The sequence below is a fragment of the Pseudozyma hubeiensis genome (genome assembly GCF_000403515.1).
Source record: "Pseudozyma hubeiensis SY62 DNA, scaffold: PHS21, whole genome shotgun sequence".
NCBI lineage: Eukaryota > Fungi > Basidiomycota > Ustilaginomycetes > Ustilaginales > Ustilaginaceae > Pseudozyma > Pseudozyma hubeiensis.
In genome coordinates, this window is record NW_012133803.1 from 36,133 (window position 1) to 51,416 (window position 15,284).

Below are 15,284 nucleotides of genomic sequence, written 5' to 3' on the forward strand. Positions count from 1 at the left end.
TCACATGCGCGAGACGCCACCGAAGCCCGGGTTGCCCTGAATCTTTTCCTGAGCAAAGATCTCGAGGCAGAATCCAACGACCTGACGCGTCGATCGCGGGTCGATGATGCCGTCGTCCATCATGCGGCTGGAAGCGTAGTAGGCATCCGACTCGGTCGAGACCTTGTTGAACATGGCTTCCCTGCGCTTTTGCTGGCGAGCCTCGTCGATGGGCTTTCCGCTGCGGCTGAGGATCTCGCGCTCCACCATATCCACGACTCCAGCCAGCGCGTCGGGACCCATGACCGACGTCCTCCCCTGTGGCCATGTAAAGAGGAAGCGAGGATCGTACGCGCGTCCACACATTGCGCAGTTTCCCGCGCCGTAGCTCGACCCGACAATGATGGAAATGTGCGGAACTTTCGAGTTGGCTACGGCATTGATGAGCAGCGAACCGTACTTGATGCTGCCTGCGGCCTCAAACTCGCGTCCAACCATGAACCCAGAGATGTTGTGGAGGAAGAGGAGCGGCACGTTGTTGTTGTTGGCCAGCCGGATGAACTGCGTCGTCTTTTGTGCATCTGAAGGATTGAGCACCCCGTTGTTGCCAATGATGCCTACGGGGTGACCGGCGACGTAGGCGAAACCCGTCACCGTGTTTGCACCGTAGAGTGGCTTGAACTCGTTGAAGCGGCTGCCATCGGTGATGCGTGCGATCAGCTGCTCGATGCGCCACGGCTTCTTGATGTTGGCCTGAGCCACGTCGAGCAGCGAGTCCATCGAGTACAGCGGCTCGAGGCTGTCCCACTGAGGCAGCCGTAGCGACTCGGGCCGCGAGATGCGTTCACCCCAGTTGAGCGAAGCGACCCAGTATCGCGCCTCTGTGATCGCCTCGACCTCGTTGTTGACCAAACAGTCCGCGACACCAGAGACGGTAGCGTGCTTCTCGGCTCCGCCCAGCTCTTCTGCGTTGCTCACCTCTCCTGTCGCCATTTTGACCAGAGGAGGGCCACCGAGGAAGAGCTGCGCCTGCTCGCGGATCATGATGGTCATGTCCGACATGCCTGGCGTGTAGGCGCCCGCTGCAGGACACTGGCCAAACACCACAGAGCACGTGGGGATGCCATCCTGCGAGCGAGTGGCCAAGTCATAGAATTGACGAGCACCGTGGTGGAACTCAAACTGCTGTTGCAGACTGGCACCGGCACTGTGTACAAGAAATACGATGGGCAATCTGTTCTCGTGGGCAATCTGGCCCAGACGCTGGATCTTGGCGATCTGAGCCCGGTTGGCCGATGCACCTTGCAGCGTGGGGATGTGCGCAATGCACATGGTCAGCGTGTTGCTGTGCGCGGGTATCGAAGGTAAGGACGTGTCAGCTAGTCTGCTCATTTTACATTGATCATTTGACTCCTTCGAGCGCGACTCACCTGACAAGGCCGATACCACCAACGACGCTGCCGGAAGGCGTGCAATCCTTTTGCTCGTAGCCAGCAAATGTGCACAGCTGCAGGAAAGGCGAGTCTTGGTCGAGCAGCAGTGCGATACGGTCGCGAGCCAGCAGCATACCACGGCTGAGGTGCAGCTGCTGCGTCCTGCCACTGCCTTGGTTGAGGACGCTCTGGGTACGCTGTTCGAGCTCGCGAATCAGCGCCTCGTTGGCTGCACGGTTGTTTTGCGTTTCCGCATCGGACACGAGCGGCGGCAGCTGCATCACAGGGAGCCTGAGTGCAGGATGCGCCGGCTTGAGCGGCGTTTCGGGTGTCTGGAGTGCGTTGAGCGACATGGTTGCGAGTTGCGATCGACCAGAAGATGGTTGTTGGTGGGGGAGTTGTTGACGGAACTGCGATTGAAGAGACCTTTGATATGTTCAGGTCGCGACGCTCACAATAACGAGCTCGAGAATTGCGACAACGCTTTATGAAAAGGCAGGACAGATTGTAGTTCGCTTGCTGACCCGACTCTGGCAAGTTATGTCGACTCCATGACAAGATCGCTTTGCATGGTTGGCTGCCATTCACATGCGCTGCTGGTGCCTAGCCTTGCATTCAGGCACCTTTCACAGATCGAGTCGAGCGGCAAGAGGAGCTTAATCATGCAACAAGCCACGCAGGGAGTGCCTGATACGTGGCAACCACAGCTAGCAAAAAAGCACTTCACACGTGTCAGGCCGTGCTGTGCTCTTATCCTGAGAACTGGGATGTGAATGTCGCTCCGTCGGAACAGACAGGGTTGGTGTGGGACTGCACTTTCGTTGCGAAAGTACCTATCCCGCTAGTCATCAACTCTATGTTCATGAAAGTGTGAAAGGCAGCAACAATGTGGGTCGAAAGCCAGTAGGGGTTAGGCTGCTCATCCATACCCACGTCGCCAACGTGTCAAGTATCGCGCACTGCGGTTCCTGGATGACGCGGTTCCAAATCGCCATGTCTCGCTTCGACTTGCTCGCTGTTGAAAGTGCCCCCACTGGCAATTTTGCTTTCCTGCGTTCTCACCGATCTACCAAAGCGCAGACAGCACTGCAGTTACCTTCTCTTATCGGACTCAGGCTCGGGCTGAAGCTGCGTTCGGCTTTGATAGCATCCGAATATGTTGACCAAAATAAATATTTGCATTTATTCATTTTGTTTTCTCCGCGGCTGCTGTCTGCTGCTCCTTCGGCTTTCGGCAAAGCAAGGCAGTTCGGTTAAGAATTTTCCGACCCGAAGCTAGCCGATATCGAGCTCGCCTATCCAACTGCGCATCAATGATCAAATGAACGTGGACTAGCGCATTCGCTTGATGGCAGCTGCGAGCCTATCTGGGAACGTGTCGATAAGTGAGCTCACTCTGTTACCGCCTCTCGACTGCCCATTGTCCGTGACGCAGCATTATCGTCTGCATCGGGAAGTTTCGTTGGAGACCGGCTGGATCCGGTCTTGCGATCCGAATGCAGTGGCTGAGATTGTCATTTGCGCCATTTCGAACACACCTCGATCATTCTGAAGGGGCACGCTTGCTGAATGTGGCAGCATTACGCTTCCTAGCCTCGTAGCTATGTAGTGACCCACCTGACAAAGCTCACGTCAGCTTCCGTGCAGCCTCACTCCTCCTTCTACCTTTGTACGGGCCTCGAATCATTCTGAACGGACAAGGATGACCATGTCAGACACCCCTACGCACGGATCTCCATCGGTCAGCACGCCAGCCTCACTCGCAATCGATTCGGAGCTGGGTCATCATTCTGAAAGCACCACCCCAAACGATGATGTGCCCGAGGCTGTCACTACATCACCCAAGCATATCGACGATCTTGAGTCTGCCCAACGGCAGAATGCACTCAGCGACGACGTTCACAACACTTCCGAAAAGCCTATGCTTGTCGGCTGGGAGGGAGTCGACGACCCCAAACACCCGCACAACTGGTCAGTGGCGCGACGTGTCTACCTCACCTTCTTGGCCTGCGTCGTGGTTCTCGCATCCACCTTTACCTCGTCGATCTCATCCGGGGTCTCGCAGAGTCTCATGGCCCACTATGGCTTCGGCAAAGAAGTCTCGGCGCTCACCATCTCGGTTTTTGTCGCCGGCTACATCTTGGGTCCGTGGCTGTGGGGCCCGCTCTCGGAACGCATTGGACGTCGCAGGGTATTTACCGCCTCGCTGCTCATCTACACGTGCTGGAACGTAGGTTGTGCGCTGGCGCCCAACACTGGCGCGTTGCTTGTGCTGCGCTTCCTCGCAGGCACAGCAGCAGCCGCACCGCTGAGCAACTCGGGCGGTCTCATCGCTGATTTGTGGAAGACGCGCGTGCGAGGCATCGCCACCGGCCTGTACGCCTGCGCTCCGTTCACGGGACCTGCCCTCGGTCCTATCGTCAGCGGCTTCATACAGAACTCGGGAACGAGCTTTCGATGGGCGTTTTGGGTGTGCGCCATCTTTTCGGGCGTCTGTTGGCTGATGGTGGTGCTGACGCTGCCAGAGACGTTTGCACCCGTGCTACTCAAGCGCAAGGCGGAGAAACTGCGGCAGCAGACGGGCGACACGCGCTATCGTGCGCCTCTGGAGCAGGTCAAGCTGACGCCGTCGACCCTGATGCGCACCGTGCTGCTCAAGCCACTCATCATGTCGATACAAGAACCCATGCTGCTCGCATCGATCCTATTCATGTCGTTCCTGTACGGCGTCGTATATCTGCTCTTCGAAGCGCTACCGATTGTGTTTGGCGAAGGCTACGGCTTTAGTGCAGGCATTGTCGGTCTCATGTTCATCCCTTTTGCCATCGGCGCATTTGGAGGCGTGCTCTTCTACATTGCCGTCTTCTTCCCGCGCTACTCGCGCATCGTCGATCGCGCTTCAGACGGCAAGGTGAACCCGGAGGAGCGTTTGCCAATGGCCATGCTGGGCGCACCCGTGCTCACCATTGGCTTCTTCTGGTTTGCTTGGACCAGCGATCCCAGCATCAACTTCTGGGCACCCATGCTCTCGACCGCTCTCCTCGGATTCGGCATCTTTTTCGTCTTCCAGGGTCTTTTCAACTTTATCATCGATGCATATACAGTCAACGCTGCCTCGGCGCTGGCAGCTGGCGTCATTGTACGCAGCTGCTTTGGAGCGGCGTTTCCACTATTTTCGCACGCACTCTATTCGAGACTGGGTACAAAATGGGGTTCTAGCTTGCTCGGGTTTTTGGCGTTAGCCATGACTCCGATCCCATTTTTGTTATATCACTCCGGACCTCGGCTCAGAGCCATGTCACGTAGCGCCAAGTAGGCTCGTTACAGCCGTCAAAGGTGAAAAAGATTCGAGATGTACTTCGAGAGTGATTCGAAACTGTACTTAACTCGATGAGAGCTACGACGATCACTCCACACCTCATCGATAGTCTCCGGTGTTGATACTGCTGAAATTACACTAATGTGCTACTGAAACTGAGACCACGAGAGCGGGACTGCACCGGCCGGCTGAGCACCTCTTTTGAAATAAGGCTTGATATGCTCGAACCCAATCCGAACGCCGAGGTAGCTAGTGTGGCCGTTGGGTCCCGAGACGTGGTCGAGCTTTTCCGCCGCCACATTGTGGTCGATGGGCGAAAGGTGTTCAACCTCCTTTGATTCGAACGATCCCAGGTCCTGGACCCACATCACGACACTAGCGAGGTTGAGGCTGACCACATAGCTGCCGCCCTCCTTGGCACGACGCAGCAGCGCACTCAATGCCCCCGCAAAGCCCAAGATGCCAGCTAGGTAGTCGTTCAACAGATATGTCGGCGGCAGACGCGGATGATCGAAGCCACCTTCCTCGGCAGAAAACCCGGTCGCGGTACACGCCAGCTGATCGAACCCACCTCGCGTCGCCCAGGGTCCGACCCTGCCCCACGCAGTAATATCGACAAAGATGATGCCCGGCTTGATCTTGGCGAGCTCATCGGCCGAATACCCTTTGCGCTCCAGCGAACGGTAGTTGCACACGTAGATGTCGGCGTCTTTCAGCACATTTGCAAACCCTTGACGCCCACTTTCCTCGTTGAGATCGCAAAACGCGTTGAGCTTGCCCAGGCCGGTCTCGTTGAGCATCGCCGCCGAGTCTGGATAATCTGGCGAGGAGATGTGCAGCACATCCGCACCGAACTCGGCCGCAAGACGACTCACGATGGGGGCGGCGATCACGTGGCCGTTGTCGAGCACACGGATGCCCTCGAGCGGTTGGGAGGCATTGTCCTTGGCCGTATCCGGCTGCGACAGCGGTTTGAGTGGGACTGGCTCGCTCTCGCCGATCTTGGTGACCGAGATGAGGCTCTGCTCGAGCAGCGCCTTGCCCTGCGGATGCTGGCGCCATTCCTCACGCGTGCGCAGAGCGATTCCACACCCGTGCGCCGCGTTGATCGCCTCCTCGAGCTCGAACGCGTTCCACTGCGCAATGCTCTTGGCGAAGTCCTTCTTTTCGGGCGGACACTGCAGCACCTGACACGCAGCATCGCGAAGCCGCGGATAGGTCAACAGTAGGAAAAGGTGTCGACCGTCGTTGGTCGGGTAGAAGTCGCTGTTGTGGAACAGCTTGGGATCTTCGAACAGACGCAGCAGCGCTACGCCATTGACTTTGGTGTAGAAGGCGGCGGTGAGCTGCATGATGGCCTCGTCGACTGAGATGCTGATCGTGTCGAGGACGGATCCGCGAGCGTGGGCGACTTGAGAGACGGCGGTGCCTGCTAGAGCCAGTGCGGCGGCGCATGCATCGCCGATGCGGTGCGTCGAGGGGACTACAGGATCTTGACCTTTGATGGTGGCATTGTGAGCTGAGAGGTCGAGGCCGATTTGCTGGCCAAGATCCAGCAGGATGCTTTCGGAGCTGAGATGACTTGTGGACGTGGTCATGATGATCCAACTGCCAGACTATTCCGGGCAGGCTCAAGAGAGGTGCGTTCAGCGAAGCAGGGCAACAACGACCGTCTGATATATAATCTGTCAACCCTCTCAACTGATTGAGCTGGAAGGGGCGTATGCCGAGGCAATGGTGACAACGAAGAAGTGGAAAAGTTCGGACGACTTGCTCCGACTCTGAGAAGCAACGGCACGCTCCTCGACATGTAGAACAATGGTAAAGAAGGCTGTGCATCTTGTTCATCCCTCCTGTTCGTCAGGAGCTGATCAGCAAGCGAGCCGGCTGACGGATATGTACATAGCCGGTGCTTTTCCGCTGTGGAACAGGCACAGGCATACCAGACGGATGCACAGACCCCGGCGGCTAATGTCAAAGTCACTCACTGCAAGCGATAAGAAATTATATGCAAAAAGATAACCCTCAAGTAGCGAGGAATGCCGCTGAAGCAAGCATGAAATGCGCTAACTACATCGTCTACCAAACATTCATCTGCTAAATATAGCCGAGCAAGGTACGTGCGGCCGTGTTCAACTGCCCGTTGCTTTCACTTTCACTGCTGCTGCTGTTGCTGCTCCTCACCGCCTCCAACCTGGCACAGCAATTTGCCCTCCGGCACAGTGTCGCCGTTCTGCACGTGCAGCTGCAGCTTTCCTGCCACCTGGGCTCGAATTGTAGTCTCGATCTTCATCGACTCGCAGATCAGCAGCGCTCTGTAGTGCCAAAAGAAATCAAGCAAATCAATCAAGAGTGTCAGTGGGTGGCTCGATGGAAAGTTCTGAGAGGCTGAGTATACTCACTGTCCTGGCTCGACGGTAGCTTGATTCTCGACGAGAATCTTGAGGATCTTGGCAGGCATAGGTGTGACGTAGGCCGACTTGCTTGCCGCCGAATCGTCCAAAGACTGGTTGGCCAGCGCATAGGTGCGCATGCCGTGCCGCACCACTTTGATCGGTCCACACAGCTGCGACGACCACACCCACGCTGTCTGTGCACCATTCTCGTGATCTTGAAAGGAATGGTCGGTAGCCAAAATGTGGGTGGAGGTGATGCCGTCGATTTCGAGCGCCAGAGTGGCTGTAGCCCATCGCGCACGCCCTGTCGCCAGATGCGAGCGGGTGGTGGCGGGCAGAGATGAGAGCTGCACCTGCGACGAGGTGAGCAGCTTCGAACGAAGGCAGTGCACCTCCGAAGACTGCACGCCGAGCTGCCACTCGCCTTGCGCGCGACCTTCGAGGCCGTTGCGCGTGGGCAGCGAGCCGTAGAACTTGGTCGAGGCGCGTGCCGCTTTGAGCTGCGCCGCTAGCACCTTGGGTTTGGCCTTGCTGCCGAGCTTGTCCTTGATGCGCTCCTCGGCCGCCTGCGCCGCCTGACTTGATTCATTGATCCACATTTTGAGCTCGTACTCGCCGTGGCTGCCGTCGTACTCGACCATCACATCCCACTGCTGCCCGCCGTCCGGCAGCGACACGACAAAGTTTTCCGTCTTGGACACGCTGCGGTCGCAGCCGTTGACCAAGTCGAAGTTGGCAGGCAACCCACTTCGCGATGGGTACAGCTTGCCGCGCAGTTCCTTGAACAGGTGGAATGCAGGCACGATCGTCGCTAGCGGCAAAGCACCCTGCTTGGGACCGGTCGAGAGCGCCGAGGGCGCCAGCTGTACAGGCAGGTCAAGCAGCCACTCGAGGTTGTTGGGGATGAGCGACGTGTTGTAGCTGCCATCGACAAAGCTAGGGTGGCGCAGGCACGAGCTCATAAACGTCGTGTTGGTGGGCAGACCGATGACGACGGACGTCTGCAGCACCTGTAGCATCTTTTCGATCGCGGCGGCGCGTGTGGCGGCGTGCACGATCAGCTTGCCCAGCATTGCGTCAAAGAAGATGGATACGGTGGTGCCCACACGGATGCTCGTGTCGAAGCGAACGCCTGGTTGGCCCAGACAGAGCACCTCGAGCATCCTCACCACGCCTGTGCGCGGTGTAAAGTCGGCACCAGGCTCCTCTGCACAAACACGACATTCGATCGAGTGTCCAAACGGCTTGAGCTTCGCCACAGGCTCCAGCTTGGACAGATCGCCGTCGCCGCCCACATAGACACCCAAGCTGACCAGATCCAGCCCGCTGCACATCTCGGTCACAGGATGCTCGACCTGCAGACGCGTGTTGACCTCCAAAAAGAAGAACTCCTTGGTCTTTGTGTCGTAGATGTACTCGACCGTTCCGGCGCCCTGGTAAGAAAGCAGCGAGCCGATGGTGATGGCCGACTGATGGATGCGTTTGCGCAGCTCCGCGTCCGCCTCGCAGTCAGTCGACGGTGACTCTTCGATGATCTTCTGATGACGACGTTGAACGGAGCAGTCGCGTTCGCCGAGCGCATAGACGTTTCCATGGTTGTCGCCAAAGATCTGCACCTCGATATGCTTGCCGCCTTCGATGTAGCGTTCGAAGAGCAGCTCTGCGGAGCCAAAGTTGCGCAGCGCCTCAGAGCGCGCACGTGCGATCTCCGGCGCCAGCTGGTCCGGCGAACGCACGATACGCATACCACGCCCACCACCTCCCGAGGAAGCCTTGATCATGAGTGGATAGCCGATGTTCTGTGCGGTCTCGAGATCGATCTCGTCGGTTCCGTGGTATCCGGGTACCAGATGCGCGTCCGCACCGAGCTTTTCGTGCAGCAGCTGCTTGGATCGACTCTTTTCGCCGATAGACCGCATCACGTCGCCTCGTGGACCGAGGAATGTGATGCTGCCTGTAGCTGCGACGGCGTCGGCAAAGTCGGCGTTCTCCGAGAGGTAGCCATAGCCCGGGTGAAGCGCATCGCACCGGTGTTGGAGCGCCACGTCGATGAGCTTGGTGATGTTGAGGTACGGGTTGTCGTCGGTGGTCATGGCGCCGACGTTGACGGCGACGGTAGCGTGGGCTACGAACTCGGCCGAGGCGTCGACTTCGGTGTACACGACAACGGTCTCGACGTTCATCTGTTGGCAGGTGCGCACGATACGCAGCGCAATCTCGCCACGGTTGGCGATCATCACTCGACGGTTGGGCTTGGGTCCGTTGGGGGCGATGAAGAGCGGCTTGCCCTCCACCGTGGGTGGGTTGGGGGGTAGCAGCTTCGACATTGTTTCCTGCACAGTCGCTGCGATTTTGATCGGATTGCTCTCTATAAATCGCGCTTTTGATGCTGGGTGAGCGATGGCAGATGATGATCTGCAAGGGTTTATAGGCTGGCAGCGAGAGGATATCGTCTTGAGAAAGTAAAGGGACGAGGAGTCATATGTGGCAGCGGCTGTTGTAGCATCACTACGTTAAAGTATAATCTTCGTCGGAACGCACTCGACAGTGTATGCTCCGCAGTGCAACCTTGCAACAGACACTTGGGCAAGATTTCAGCGTCTTACTGCGTAGCGGTCGGGTGTTGATAGGTGGCCGACATAGCACTACATCCTCGTGCAGTCTCTCGTCTTGCGCATCCTCCGTCACCTTTGGTATTGCGTTTGGTCTTTCACGAGCAAAGCCCACCCAGTCTGGCCATCTGAGGCCAGCCCAGTGAATAGCAAGGGATGTCAGCGAAGAGATAGGCAACGAGTGTACATCAAATGAATCTATGGGAATGTGTGTGCGTGTACCTTTGGGTGCGGTTGGGTGCCTGGGCTTTCGGGCAGCACGTTCGGCTTCGGATCGTGTCTCGCTGGCTCGCAAATCAACCGAGGTAGTATTATCGCCAACCGTCACGACAAGCGAGCCAGCGCTGAAGCAAATCGAGCGAACTAGCGATCTGGGCAGCCACAGCAGCAATCTAAGGAGAGATGGCACCAGGCACCACACACGTGGACGCAGCTGCGTTACGTGACCGACGATCTGCTCCAGGCGGTCAGGTCACGTTACTCACTAGGAGGCACTAGCACCTCGTATCTCACTTTCAGGAGCGCCACGACGACGTTAGTGCTTACTAGACTGCATTTTCGTGTCTTGGCAAGCGGTGAGCTGCCTGTGCATCTCGTTAAAAGTTGACATCGCATGTGATAGCTTAGTGTGCACCCTCTTTTAAATCAACATTGTGGGTGTACCCGCAGGATGTGCTTTATCTATCAGAGTGGACTAGCGTCTTCCACAAATAGATATTCGGAAGACGGAGGGCGTAATGCCTAAGCGCCAGGAACGTCCAGAAACTAAGCCATCGGAAGATCGGAGTGGGAATCGTACCCACGGTTTAGTGCGAATCCGCACTCTAAGCGACTCGAGCCGAGTTGTAAAGCAACAAAGCCGAACGAGGCAGCTCGCGTAAGCCACTCTTTATCGCCTGTCATATTGCGCAACGACAAACTTTCTTTTGGTTTCACGCTATCGGCATGATTATCGGAAAGGCTAGCTTATCTCTCGATTCCGAACTTGACACATACCCGAACAACAGTACATCTTTTATGCAATCACAAGGTGCTCGATGGCGTCAGAGGCGAGCCTGAGCCTGCCCGGAAGCTGGAGTGGGAGCCGCACGTTTGGCTGCCTTGCGTTGGTGGTACCACTCGAGGATGTGCTCGACCACCGGCTGCGTGTAGCCCTTGTACATGTGGTCCGAGCCCGGGACGAGCTGGAGCTGTTGAGCATCCGACGAGCGTCGTGGGTTGCTGCGAAGCTCGTGCAGATAGCTGTGAGCGTCTTGCACCGGCACAGTTCGATCTTCGGTACCGTGAATGATGAGCCTATGACGTAGAAGAGCAGCAACGTGGGATATGTGACCGGCACGCTTAGGGGGAAGAGGAGGAGCAGAACTTACACTTCGGTGGTGGCGGAAATGCGTCGGACGATTTTGCGTATGGGGAAGGTAGCCATACGCCCAAGGTCCGACGGGTAGACAGGATACTCCCTCTGCACACCGGCACTCTTGACACGCCACTTGAACACCCCTTCCTTGTCGAAACCACGTTTGTACACATCGTACCTGTCCAGCACACGCATCATATCCCACCTGCCCGAAACCGCCACGAAGAAGGGCACATCCGTATCGTCGTCCCAGCGCAGCCGTTCGTCGCGCGCCAGGTACGTCCACGCATCGAGTGAGCCGCGCGAGTGACCCACGATGAGCTCCACGCGGTACGCCATCTCGTGACGCAGGTGGTGCACCACCGCCTGTAGATCCTCGATATCGTGTCCGATGTTGCACATCCCCCAGCTGCCACCCGTCTCGCCATTGCCGCGGAAATCGAAGCGGAAGCTGTCCATGGGCAGAGCAGCGGCGAGCTCGACGTGGTAGCTCTGATTCTTGTGCGCCATGAGACCGTGCAGGATCAGCGCTACATGTTCCGTGCGTTGGGCGGCAGAATGACGATGGTGAAGTATGCCCACAATGTCGGCACCAGGTTGCGCAGAGGGAATGCGGATAGTCACCTCGTTTTCAGCGCCGGTCGAACCGCTGCCCGCTTGCATCTTGTCTAACGTTTCGTGTCGCGATGGTGGTGGTGGTGGGAGAGGAGGATGTGAGTTGAGCGGTAGTCCGACGTGCAAGCGTCTATCTATATCAGAGCGAAGTGAGAAACTAACTCGTACGAACTTGTCTCACGCGCAAGCACACACAGACTGGCATGTCAATCAGCGTGCTAGCCTGAACGTGGTCCGCAATCTGTAGCCGCCTGGTGCTGCGTTCCTATCCGCATTGCCATGAGGGCATGAATGTCGGAAAACCGCTTTTACTTGCCAGCTTATGCCGAGTTTGCTCGTGAAACCGTCTCGGCACTGACTTACACTCGCCACGGTACACCACTTCACAACCCGACTCACGTTCTGCCGGAAGGGGCAACCAAGTTCATGGCCCAAGCCATCGCACAGCAACACTCTGGCTGACAGGCGCAGCCATGAACAGGTTAGGTACGTTTGATCTCTATCGATTACATGAAGATGTCGGCCTTGAGCATGTCCCAAAAGTCCTCAAAGTCCATGCTGGTGAAAGCTTCCATGCCTGTCTCGCTCGTGAATGGCAGTACGCCGCCTGAGCCTGCGTTGCTACCGTCGAGCCCGTTGCTGTTGGCGAACAAGGATGCCGATATCGAGTGTTCCGCGTGTACCTCTTTCGAACATGCTTCGGTCTGATGATGGGTAGGTTCTTGTGACTGCTCGTCTGACAGTAAAATGTCCTCTCTTCCAGCTGGAGTGGCAGCCTCGCCGATCCATGCTTGAGATCCGTGAATGTGGCTTGTTCTTCGGCTGTGGTGCGCGGATGCGACTCGACTCTTGGCCTGCATGGCGGCATTTCCGTTGGCAATGAGCGACGACAGCGGCGCAATGGGCAGTGCCTGCCCTCTCGAGATGGCCGTAGTTCGGTCTCTTAGCCTCGAAAAGATGGTCAAGAAAGCAGCAGGGTAGCCCCATGACTCGTAGCAGCTTTCGACATGACTTGTAGCTTCGGTGAGCAACTCGACATCTGAGCGAACAAGCCTGCTGCGTGGACTGCGCAAGATGCTGAGCGCGAGTACAATGCTGGCCAAGAAGATCTGCTGCACTCCCACGAGCGTCGAGTGAATCCCAGAATCCGCCAGCTGCAGGTTCAGATGGATCAGGCTGCGCGCTGCACCGACGCACTGCGATGCAGCTCCCAGCAGCTGTCCAATGTCGGCAAGCTCGAGCGCACGCTTCTGCACTTCTTTCTGGAAACCTTGCGGGGGGAACAAAATGGCGATTCGCAGCACAGCCATCTTGGCCTGCCACACAAACAGCAGAACAAGGACAGAAGGTTGCATCTGTCAGCGAGCTGTATACGTGCTTCTCCACGCAACCTCGAGCGAAACTTACATGGTAGTATTGCTGTGCCAGAAAGGCGATGGCGACGTGCGCGTGATCCACGTTGCCCGCAAAAGAGCTGCTTCCCGGTTTGAGGCTTGGCGGTAGACTCGCCTCCCATTTGGTCAGACACTGCGCCAACCTTGCCGTCTCACCGAGCAGCTCGGTGGCATGACCAAAGCGATGATTGTAGAAGCGATCCGAGATCTGGCCCATGATGGCCGAGAGTGAGACCCATGCGGTGAACAGGCGATTCGTTCTTTGCTCGGGTAGGTCGTACGCTTCTGCCTCTTCCGGACTCACCACGTGGTGGTCTTGTTCGTCACTGTTGGGGCTGCTATCGCTGTCCGACGTCTGACCAGGCCGCCAAAGTCCGAACCCAGGCAGTCGTATGGTGAGATTGGCGTCCAGGGACCCGTAATCTTGCGTCGAGTCGATGCTGGACGGACGACCATTTTCCAGCTGCAGCAGCCTCTCGAGCGAGAAACACGACCACCAAAGGCGTCGTCGAAGGCTCGCCGAGCTGTTTGGCGGCAGACCACGTTGCTGAGGCGTTTCGACACTCTTGTGAAGACCGAGCGACATGGCGAGTCGAAGCGCTAGACCCAAAATGTACCATGCTTGACCGTCTTTGCCACAGGCTCGGAGCGCGAGAGCGACCAGCAGCAGCGCTTGAACGCTCGATTGGTATGGCATCGCAGTGAGATGCGCGTGCAGACTGTAGCACGCCGTCAGATACGGGGCCGCATTGCGCCTCACCTGCTCCAGTACGGGATCTGCCGGCGACGTCTCGTGGAGACCGATGCAGATGATCGCGTAGAGTACGACCAGACCGGGCACCTGGCTCGACCGCACTTTGCTCTGCAAGCTCTCGGCTGGTCGCGCCGTGGAGGGCAAGGTTGAGGGCTCCTCGGCTTGCAATTCCAGCAAGAGATCCGCTTCCGCCTGCACTGCGTCGCGATCGAGAGCAGGAAACGCGGGCCAGACACGAGCAAAGAAAATGTCGATGCAGTGCGACAGTACGCGCTGTGCCGGCAGATCTGGTAGCGTCGGAAAGAGGGGCATCACAAAGTCGTCGCTCGGAGTCAAGCCGTGCCTGAAGAGCGGCGCTGTTGCGTCGAACCCATAGCTGGCTAGACAGACGTCTGTAAATTTGAAGAGGTACTGTAGGCTGCTGCCTCCCAGCACCTTGAATCGGTTCGGCGATCCGTCTGTGTTGATGACCACATCCGGCGTGGCTACCGTCGAATGCGGCTGCTGTTGCTCGTCGTGCTCTGTGCTTGTCTGTAGCTGATCGATGCTTGGGGCGTGCGCCGCAGAGACTTCCTTGTAAGCTCGAGACACCCACGTAGGAAGTTCGGTGTCACCGCCCGTGTTGCTGCTGCTGTTGTTTCTGTTGCGAGTCCTGATCAGCGAGGCGCTTGAAGATCGAACGAGTTCGACAAGTGGCGTGCTGCTATGAAGTGTAGAGCTCGATCCGATCGAACGCGGACTCTGTAGAGAAGCGGCGCTGATGGGCTGTGTTTGTCGGTCTTGTATTGGGTCCGAAACCAGGTCAGAGCCGAACAGGTCGACGTCGTCATCTTGGTCTTGTTCAACAGGCTCATCATCATCGAGTTCTGATTCGATGCCGTCGGGCGTGCCTGTGGATCCGACAGACCACTGATCGCGCCGAGACTGAAGCAAGAGCTGTCGCTGCTCCTTCTGTTCAACTTCGCGAGCGCGTTGGAGTGCACTCAGCGACGGACCCGTGTGACGTCGAGTGGCCTTCTGGCGTACCGCAGGCGGTGCGCCAGCCTTTCGTGGATCCGACGTGACGCACACATCGCCGCGCCGGATGCAGTTGTGACACTTGGGTTGGTGTGCATCGCAGCGTACCTTGCGCTTGCGACATGGATTGCACGCTAGCGACAGACGGTCGGGTTTGCTATGTGGGGCGCGGGCGGGCGTCGGCGTAGCGAGGCTTGCAATCACGTCGCTTTGCTTGCCTGTATGGCTGGTGCTGTTGTTGGATGAAGACATGGAAACGAGGCATTGAGCTGCCTCGTCAGTGTCGGCTGGCTCGGTCCATGCATGGGCCGCCACGTTGCCCTTGACGAGAGAAGAAGGAGTCACCGTGAGGGGCAGCGCGGTCAGAGCCATCGCCATGCTTGCAAAACCGAGCTATATGTTTGTTGT

The 15,284-nt window shown here is 57.5% G+C and overlaps 6 protein-coding genes across 6 annotated transcripts; 1 reads left to right on the forward strand and 5 right to left on the reverse strand.

Moving 5' to 3' along the window:
• On the reverse strand, nt 1-1,765 carry PHSY_001925 (hypothetical protein; the record flags this gene model as incomplete). The annotated part of the gene is made up of 2 exons (XM_012332551.1): nt 1-1,324; nt 1,410-1,765. The coding sequence occupies 2 exons, from the start codon at nt 1,763-1,765 to the stop codon at nt 1-3; spliced, it is 1,680 nt and encodes a 559-aa protein (XP_012187941.1).
• A 1,355-nt stretch (nt 1,766-3,120) lies between these two features.
• PHSY_001926 (multidrug transporter) lies at nt 3,121-4,728 on the forward strand (the record flags this gene model as incomplete). The annotated part of the gene is made up of 1 exon (XM_012332552.1): nt 3,121-4,728. The coding sequence occupies one exon, from the start codon at nt 3,121-3,123 to the stop codon at nt 4,726-4,728; it is 1,608 nt and encodes a 535-aa protein (XP_012187942.1).
• Nucleotides 4,729-4,877: 149 nt separating this feature from the next.
• On the reverse strand, nt 4,878-6,329 carry PHSY_001927 (hypothetical protein; the record flags this gene model as incomplete). The annotated part of the gene is made up of 1 exon (XM_012332553.1): nt 4,878-6,329. One exon carries the CDS (start codon nt 6,327-6,329, stop codon nt 4,878-4,880), a length of 1,452 nt encoding a protein of 483 aa, XP_012187943.1.
• Nucleotides 6,330-6,886: 557 nt separating this feature from the next.
• PHSY_001928 (hypothetical protein) lies at nt 6,887-9,454 on the reverse strand (the record flags this gene model as incomplete). Its single annotated transcript, XM_012332554.1, has 2 exons — nt 6,887-7,046; nt 7,134-9,454. 2 exons carry the CDS (start codon nt 9,452-9,454, stop codon nt 6,887-6,889), a joined length of 2,481 nt encoding a protein of 826 aa, XP_012187944.1.
• A 1,328-nt stretch (nt 9,455-10,782) lies between these two features.
• PHSY_001929 (ectomycorrhiza-regulated esterase) lies at nt 10,783-11,759 on the reverse strand (the record flags this gene model as incomplete). The annotated part of the gene is made up of 2 exons (XM_012332555.1): nt 10,783-11,035; nt 11,110-11,759. 2 exons carry the CDS (start codon nt 11,757-11,759, stop codon nt 10,783-10,785), a joined length of 903 nt encoding a protein of 300 aa, XP_012187945.1.
• A 458-nt stretch (nt 11,760-12,217) lies between these two features.
• Nucleotides 12,218-15,254, reverse strand: PHSY_001930 (transcription factor; the record flags this gene model as incomplete). Its single annotated transcript, XM_012332556.1, has 2 exons — nt 12,218-13,027; nt 13,119-15,254. The coding sequence occupies 2 exons, from the start codon at nt 15,252-15,254 to the stop codon at nt 12,218-12,220; spliced, it is 2,946 nt and encodes a 981-aa protein (XP_012187946.1).
• Nucleotides 15,255-15,284: the final 30 nt, after the last annotated feature.